Here is an 8,804-nt window from a genome sequence, read left to right as displayed (position 1 = left end):
CCTGCTACTCAAAGCACAGCGGGATGCTTCCTATTAAGAACCACACTGAAATAGTTGTTTGGTGATATTTAAAATACTATAAATGTAATTTTTAAATAAAAAATGGTTCCAGCTCAATTGTTAAAACATTGCATTATCTCTGCTAAAGTCATGGTAACACATACTGAAAAAATTTACAGTACACTCTAAATGCTGGGTTGTTTCAACCCATGGTTGGGTAAAACACACTCTAAAAATGTCTGGGTTATTTTTGACCCATAATGGATAAATATCGGACAGAACACATGGTGGGTTAAAAATTACCCCGTGCTGGGTTAAAAATGACACAATGTTGGGTTGTTGCTATGCAACCATGGGGTATAATAACCCAGCAGTTGGGTTAAAATGAATCCAGCATTGGGTCAATTTTAACCCAGCACGTGTTCTGTCTAATATTTACCCATTATGGGTCAAAAATAACCCAGATATTTTTAGAGTGGGACAAACCCAACCATTGTGTTAAAATTAACCTAAGGGTAGTTTCAACTCAAAATTCTGTGTTGCTTGGGTCAAATATGGACATTTAGGTTTGTTTACTGTAAAGCCATGGTTGGGTTTGTCCATATTTTACCCAATCATCAGTAAACACCCCATTTTTTATGTGTGTACCTTATAATGGATTGTAAGTCACTTTGTTAAAAAACAAAATGGAAAAAAGTACTACTTCTTAAAATACCACTTCTACTTTATGAGGTAATATATACTGTATATATGTATATAAGTGCTGGTTTAACAGTTACCCGATAAATAAGTATTTTATAAGGGCATAAAGATTTTCCTTTTAAAACCTTCTGATTTAAAATGGTCTTTATTTTGAAATGTTTATTGAATTGAACAACACACCCCTTGTTTTATTGAGCGCTTTATTAAGTACACCACATGTTTGCATCTAATACAGTTCATAAAAACAGTAGTTTTAGCATCTCCTTATGAAAACCAATACTCATACTGACCTTTAAAGATATAGTGAAGACTTACATTATTAAACTTAAAGCATAACATGATTTGACCAATTCAAGAGCCGAGGGCCACATAAAATAAAGTATCACCTGTACACACCCAATAATCTAGCTTTTCATGGTTATAAGTGTGATCTTTATAAAGGCCCAGGCCATGCTGACATCCTTTCTAGTGTGTGAAGGGCTTGTGGGAGTATTTCCGTTTTTTTCACCCTCCAGTCATGAGTAGAGGGGCTGGCTATGTGCACCAATGTTTTCACATCTTTGAGATATCAGATAAACACAAAATATGTTACAATAGTACTTACTTTTTACTTACTTTACCTAAACTTTATTACAGACCAATTTAAAGAACTACACCACAAAACAATACATTACAGTACAATACATATATATAATAAGATATTACAGTGCAGGAGCAGCACAAAAAATACTCACCTTTCTCAGATGCAGGATGCTTACAAAACTGTTTTGAATTAAGCACTGAGACATCTGCATGTTGGCTTCCAAAATGTTTATTGTAGGTGGTCTGCTGTTTACAGATTCTTTGGTTATTGATGTCACTGTGAACTACTGTGGGGACTAAGATGTACAGAAAATTTGTTATTCTTGTGTTAAGTCTGCATGTATAGCTATATATTAGTACAGTAACTTTTTTATGTAAAGTATTTATAAAGAGTGCCTCTTATAATACATAACTCTTTAACACTTGTAATGAAATTATACATTTGTAACTCATTCATACTGATCTGTCTGGAGTATCTAGGCAACCCCTTCATGTTTGTATTGTGTCTAAGGGTACCAACAGAAATGGTTAAATATATCAAATGTCAAATTAAAGTATAAAGACACATAAGTTGAAACTTACCAATACCACTCACTGCAACACCATGCAGCTTATTACATCCATAGCGAGAATTGTTCCCCAATAGCTCAGGTTTCAGTATAGGTTGACGATAGTTGTGTCTCATTTCGGTCTGGGTATCGTAATGATGACTACGGATTGAAGGTGCATGGATTATACGGTTCTTTATAATCCCTGTGAGCCAGACAGATTATATATGAGTGTTTAAAAGTGATATATTAGTTTAATATTAATTACAATAGTCCATGTTTGAAATCATAATATCTTTGTCTATATAAAATAGCCTCTGTGTGTATGAAATGTTTAATCAATTGTCTATGCCATAGGTTAATATTCTTGTTACAGGACTTTCACCTTGGGGTAGTCCAAGAAAATCTACCCTGTATGTGGACCTGTACTGGGCACTCAGAGCTTTTTGGACATCCTGCTCAGTCAATTGCCTTGAATACGGTGAACTGCTATCAGCAAGGCTTTTCAATTGATCGGCAGAATAGCCCCATACCATAAATGCCTAGGTTTCAAAAAAGATAAAAGTATATTAGATTTTTATTGATAACACATAATTCACTTTTCAGCCAATTATAAAATGTAAAATAAATAACAAGCATTTCACCATTAGTTTAATGTATTAAAAACATGCTGGCTTGTTTCAACCCATGGTTCAGTCTTAAGAATTTTTTTTCTGAAAGATCCTATAAAAAACATTTTTGCTTCTCCAAAGAACCCTTTGTCAAAGGTGTGTTGGGTAAAATATGAACATGAATTAAACCAACATTTTGGTTTGTTCATATTTCATCCAACTTGAGTTGAATCAACCCAGCATTCCAACTTTACATTAGTCGTTACAAGCATGCCTGGCTTGGATGTGGGTTATTTCTTCTGTATCCAGATGCTGTGGCAGATCTTATGCAGTCACTCTTTGCAACAGGCCTCCAGCAGAAGTCTTCACTATATGCAGTTGCGCCCACAGGATGACCCAATGCATAGTTTCTATAGATCTTGGATGTTTTTGGTCTTTTTTTAACAAAAGCAATGATGATCCTTACATGTGTGGCATCTTTTGCATTTTGCATTTACAGTTTTGCATATTTACAATCTCTATGGTGCACTTACCTTAAAATTGGAGTAGAAGAGATAGGTCTATAGACGAAATCTCGTTTATGTGAGGTCTCATATGTTTCCAATCTTTTATCTAGTTGAAAATGTAGCCTACTGTTAATAACCAAATATAATCGCTCATAAGCAAACGTAAATTTAACTTCCTTTGAATAAAAATTGAATACTCTAACCATAATTTGCCATGACTGTCTTGACTTGACCATACAAGAATCTTTTATTCCAAACAAACAACAAGAAAGCGTCCAGGTTATCAGCACTCTCACTTTCTGCGCTTTCCACACACTGCGCGTGCACGCGGTTCACACAGAAGCTCTGTCGTTTAGCGCGTCGGCGTCAGTATTAGAAATCGGCTAACTTGTCCTGAATTGTGACTGTTACACGTTGTCAAACTTATTCTGATGTGGTTAAAGTTGTTTTAGCTCTTTATAGTCCTGTACAGAATGATTAGTGCTAATCAATGCTATCTGAAAGTTTGCGTTGTTATAGGAAACTCACAACACCGCGGGAACACGAGCGCTATTTGACGCTCAGCGGAGGTCTTTTCGCATGAACAGGGGCGCACGTGGATCCTTGAAAAATTACTGACTCGGTGACTTGTCAAGTAGTTAAAATTTGAAAGCACAACATTATGAGTGTAGGCTAAATATACATATATATATATATAAATATAAATATTTCAGTGTCTCCTTCCAGTGCTGGTCTGCAGCAACTTCTTAGAATATGTTCTCAATATGGCCTTATGTTTGAAATAAAATTTAACTCTTTGAAGAGTGTGGTACTAATCGCCAGAACTAAGGGGGATATGAAGTGTGCATATCCCTCTTTTTCATTGGCAGGTGAACCTTTAAAGGTTGTAAAGAAAGTTAAATATCTGGGACATGTGATAAGAGATGACCTCTGTGATGATGATGATTTACAGTGTGGAAAACTGTATGGGCAGGCAAACATGCTGGCACGCAAATTTCACATGTGCACTCCTGATGTTAAAATCTCACTCTTTAAAACTTATTGCACTCCATTGTACACTTCCCACCTGTGGTGTAATTTTAGTGAGTCAAAAATGAAAAAACTCCAGGTGGCTTATAATGATGCACTGAGAATTGTGCTTAAAATTCCTAGGTGGAGTAGTGCCAGTGCAATGTTTGTGTCTAATAATGTGCCCACTTTTAAAGCTGTCTTAAGAAATTTTTATGTATAGATTCATGTGCAGACTAACAGGATCTAAGAATATGATCATTGTGACCTTAGTTGATGTTTCTAAGAGTGACACAAGGTATACATCCTGCTTTTGGAAACATTGGATCCGTAGCCTGTATATGTTTTAATGATGCCCCATTTGCATCATTCTTAATGTTTTGTATGTTTTATTTTTGTCTCTATGGACCTTTGTGTCTTGAATAAAGTTGATATATACTGAGATATGCAAAATGGGGATTAAAATTGAATGCATTATATAACGACTTAAATACAGGTTATACTATTGTATATTATTATTTAGGAAAGACAACAGAAATACATAATTTGCAACCTATAAGAATTATGGCCAGGAAGGAGTCGGATGTTTTAGGGGATAGCGCCGCTTAGTGGAAACATTATTTTGAGCATTTTAGGATTAAATGGAAAAGCGACAACAATGACGTAATTTCTTGAAAAGTCTTGAACAGAGTATTTTAGGAGTCCTGTATTGTATGATCTTTTCATTTGATGGTAATGTGCAAAGAGTATGCAGTTTTTAAGGATCCGTGTATCTTTAGTGCTTTATTATATATATATATATTTTTATTGTTTTTTTATTTATCATAGGTTTTTGTGAGCAGTTTGTTTTTAGAGATAATCTTGACGGGAGCAAATTTATTTTCTGCTTTCGAACTATTTCGAAGCATTTTATCCGGATTTTATTACATACTTTTTGCCGGACTTTGCTATTATAATGCAAATAACACAGTTGTTTTATCATTATTATTTATTATGGTTGAGTTATTTTGAGTTCTTTTCTTGTTTCCTTTCAGCAATTATAAACGTACAGTTGTAAATTGAAACGTTAAAAGCGTTGGTTCAGCGCAATATGCATTCCGAAACATTTCAGCCACAATGGTGCGCTTACATGTAGTACATTTCAGTGCAAAACGGTACCTAATATACTACACTTGCATCAATGGGAGTTTTTTCATATTCACGCGCCGTTGAAAAAATATGACGTTTCACTGCAAAACATCCAACCACGCCTCGGCTCTCGTTCAGGCTATAGATCACAAGCAGCCAATCACAGACGCACAAAACATGGCAGTAGCCAATAGGATTCGTGACTGTGTGCCGTGTTTCTCGTGAGCGGAGGGTTTCTGCATGCACTTGGAAGAGCGCGCATCGGTGTTATTGTACTTCAAACCCTCATTATCCACAGAAGCTGCAGATAGAGAAGGATTTCAGTGGTGAGTTTTGTCAAAATATCCTCATCACGCCCATAATAAGCTATTAAAATCATATTTTGCAACACAATTTTCCATTGGTAGTTGCGTATTTGGTAAACGCAGAAAGCGACCCATCTTTGTCAGGGTCTATTCTTCAGTCAGTCAGTGTCCGTGCGCTTAGTTAATATAGTTAAATGTCCTGACTGGAAAAAGGTAAAACAGCATTAATGTTTTGTAAAATACAATATTATACCAGTCTTTATTCACGTTGGCTGTAACATTTGTCAAATAACCATCCCTGCTAACGCAGTTAGCTTTTTGAGGTCTCAGCTAAAGCTGTTATTGTGCGAGTCAGTTAAGTTGCGTGTGTGGCATTCTCACATTCATACTAAAATAACACCTCGGATATATTTATCCATCCTAAGGGAATTTCCTCGTCAATTTTGTGCATTTGTATATATGGTCCCACAGACCGGGACGTGTGGGGCCGTGTCTGTAATATAATATGGCTGGCTTGCAGAGAATATTCAGTGCGTTTAGCCCATAACTGGCGGGGGATGGAGACGGACGAGCTATTCAGCTTAACTAATGAAATACAAATCCATTGCGGCTCGTTTGCATTGCTTTATAAACTTGTACGAAACAGATTCAAGGAACGCTGGTGTTTTCCAAGTGAAACCGAGCGAGAAATATATATTTATTATGTTGGTTGTGTGACTGCGGCTCTGGCTGGCAGACATAAAGGGAGAGAGCGAGAGGAAGCCATGTTGGCTCTGCTAGCTGTGCTCGTGTGGCTCCAGTTGAACGTAGGACTAACGGGAGCGAAACTCCCATTGCAAAGCGCTTATAGTTACAGGCACTGTGTCCATACCGACCCGCTTCTTCCATAGGGGAGGTGATAATACCACAAAGCGGGCGAAAAACGGACGGAGCGCATTGATTTTGGGTCCTCGAAATTACCCAGGAATGTGGGAGGAGACAATTGAGGGGGACTTTCTCTCATGAAGACGGCTTTTTCAAAATGGAAGAAGAAATATTATTGTTTTACTGTTCATAAGGCGGGCCATGTATAATAATATACGCCCGCTTTTGGTCAACGGCGCCATAGGCCCAGTTTACATGCAATGATATATAAAAAGGGGTACAGTAATGGGAATGTTTATTCAATAGTTAAATATAACGTTTTTCGTGAAATGGAGGATGTCCTTGGCTTTCACCATGAACCCGAGGCAGTGCATTGTCCCATCTGTCAATTAATTCATCCATTCGCTGGATAATGTAACGTCCTTGGCTATTCAAAAGACCATTTATTTGGCTATTTGGATTTCATCTGTAGGGATTTAGGGCACCGTTCCTCCTCTTGGTGCATAATAATGCCTGAAATTGCATTACAAATAAAATGTTCCCAAAAGCTCCCCAGATGAATGCAAATGTAATGTTATTGATTTTTTTTAGAGAGAAAAAATGGGTAAAGATCCAAAAAAGCCCAGAGGAAAGATGTCCTCTTATGCTTACTTTGTGCAAACGTGTCGTGAAGAACACAAAAAGAAGCACCCCGAGGCCTCTGTTAACTTCTCTGAATTCTCCAAGAAATGTTCAGAGCGATGGAAGGTATGTTATATTCCTACTTTGAATAATTCACTTGTTTTCGGATTTTGTCTTTTTTTGTGATTTTTTTTAATAAGAGTAAAACTTTTTGATGCAGCATTTTCTCATTCTAAACAGACAATGTCTGCCAAAGAAAAGGGTAAGTTTGAGGACATGGCCAAACAAGATAAGGTTCGCTATGAGAGAGAGATGAAGAACTACATCCCACCTAAGGGTGAGAAGAAGCGGCGATTTAAGGATCCTAATGCACCCAAGAGACCACCGTATGTTTACAAATTTCTTCTTCCCTTTTTTTGTTTCTTAGTTTTTTAAAAAGTTTTGATTTTTAATGTGTATTTTTATGTCCTCTCAAGGTCAGCATTCTTCATTTTCTGTGGTGATTATCGCCCTAAAATTAAGGGTGAGAACCCAGGTCTGACCATTGGAGACATTGCCAAGAAGCTTGGAGAAATGTGGAACAGCTCATCTGCTGAGGTGAAGCAACCGTATGAGAAGAAGGCTGCAAAGCTTAAGGAGAAGTATGACAAGGTAATGTTTTGTCATGTTTTTCTTTCTGTCCACTTAAATGTCTTTAAACATGCTAATTAACTTTTAAAATCTCATTTTAGTGATGCTAAATCTTGTCCTTAACAATATTTTTTTTATGCAGGATATCGCAATATACCGCACAAAGGGAGTTGCAGGCTTGTCCAAAAAAGATGGTGGGGAAGATGATGACGAGGACGAAGACGAAGATGAGGAGGACGAAGAAGATGACGAGGAAGACGATGAGTAGATTAGCCACTGATGGAGCCTAGGTTCTTGTTCATGCCATAAATTCAATTGTTCGCGATTTACATCTTCAAACGTAATACAGCAGAAACAAGAATTGTTAGGCTGTGTATATGTGACGTTTTTAAGATGTACAGTGTTATTCTCCTTTTGTAAAGTTAACACTATGTGTCTTCTGTTTTATAATTTTCTTTTTGTTAGTGGTAGGTCTTGCCAGGAACAGTTTAAAGGTTATATGAAATGGATTAAACTGTTATTTTTTTTAAAGGTGCATAGCACAATTTGGTTTATGTAGATCTGTAGTGCTCATATTAGTTTTTACAAATATTTTTCGTATTTGCCGTCATAAGGTCTTTAACTGTACTTTGAATACCACTCTAATTACAAGAATGCTTTGTTTGACATTCAAGAATGTGTCTGAAGTAAACATTTCTTTTTTTAAGAAAACTGTCCTGTTTTTTCTACTAGTGATTGTATTTATGGTGAGTAATTCTTGCTCATCTGAATAACAATTTGTTTGTGTGTGTAGTGTACATACTATGAACTGGTTTATATTGCAATCTCAACAAAGTGATCTGCATCAGGCAATAGCATTTTTAAGACTCTGAAAATGACCAAAGTGTCTAGTTACATGTATACTTTGTATGTAAGATTTCTGTATGTCACTTTAACCCGAAAACAATTTACTGCATGGTGTAATGGACTATGCTGTGTGCCTGACCTATAAATGATAAGAAGACAGTATTTGGAAATAAATAACTACTTAGTGACCTGTAACAAGATATTTTGCAACACACTATGACTTTCAAAATAAGCCTACATAAACCCAAAGAGCACAAAATGTTTTGTTTTTCTTTGTTTAATACTAGGTTTGGGGCAAATACGAATGAATAGAACATGTGCAGTGACAGTACATGGCAAGTGGGATGTTAATGCGTACAGTGCTTCCCAATCCTGGTCCTCGAGGACCCCCATCCCTAAAAGTTTTAGATGTCCTCCTTATTTAAATATCACCGGATTTAACTTATCAGCCTC

At 36.5% G+C, this 8,804-nt stretch overlaps 2 protein-coding genes across 2 annotated transcripts; one reads left to right on the top strand and one right to left on the bottom strand.

Moving 5' to 3' along the window:
* Positions 1–898: 898 nt before the first annotated feature.
* tex26 (testis expressed 26) lies at positions 899–3,548 on the bottom strand. Its single transcript, XM_073863355.1, has 6 exons — positions 2,977–3,548; positions 2,718–2,877; positions 2,218–2,374; positions 1,867–2,037; positions 1,437–1,685; positions 899–1,260 (listed from the first exon to the last, which is right to left on the bottom strand). Exons 1-6 carry the CDS (start codon positions 3,183–3,185, stop codon positions 1,136–1,138), a joined length of 1,071 nt encoding a protein of 356 aa, XP_073719456.1. The 5' UTR covers positions 3,186–3,548; the 3' UTR covers positions 899–1,135.
* A 1,708-nt stretch (positions 3,549–5,256) lies between these two features.
* Positions 5,257–8,216, top strand: hmgb1b (high mobility group box 1b). Its single transcript, XM_055196872.2, has 5 exons — positions 5,257–5,411; positions 6,846–7,001; positions 7,116–7,261; positions 7,352–7,526; positions 7,648–8,216. The coding sequence occupies exons 2-5, from the start codon at positions 6,855–6,857 to the stop codon at positions 7,771–7,773; spliced, it is 594 nt and encodes a 197-aa protein (XP_055052847.1). The 5' UTR covers positions 5,257–5,411; positions 6,846–6,854; the 3' UTR covers positions 7,774–8,216.
* The last annotated feature ends 588 nt before the right edge of the window (positions 8,217–8,804 follow it).

This window comes from Misgurnus anguillicaudatus, chromosome 24, assembly GCF_027580225.2.
Source record: "Misgurnus anguillicaudatus chromosome 24, ASM2758022v2, whole genome shotgun sequence".
NCBI classification, from domain to species: Eukaryota; Metazoa; Chordata; class Actinopteri; order Cypriniformes; family Cobitidae; genus Misgurnus; species Misgurnus anguillicaudatus.
This window is presented reverse-complemented; position numbering and strand designations above follow the sequence as displayed.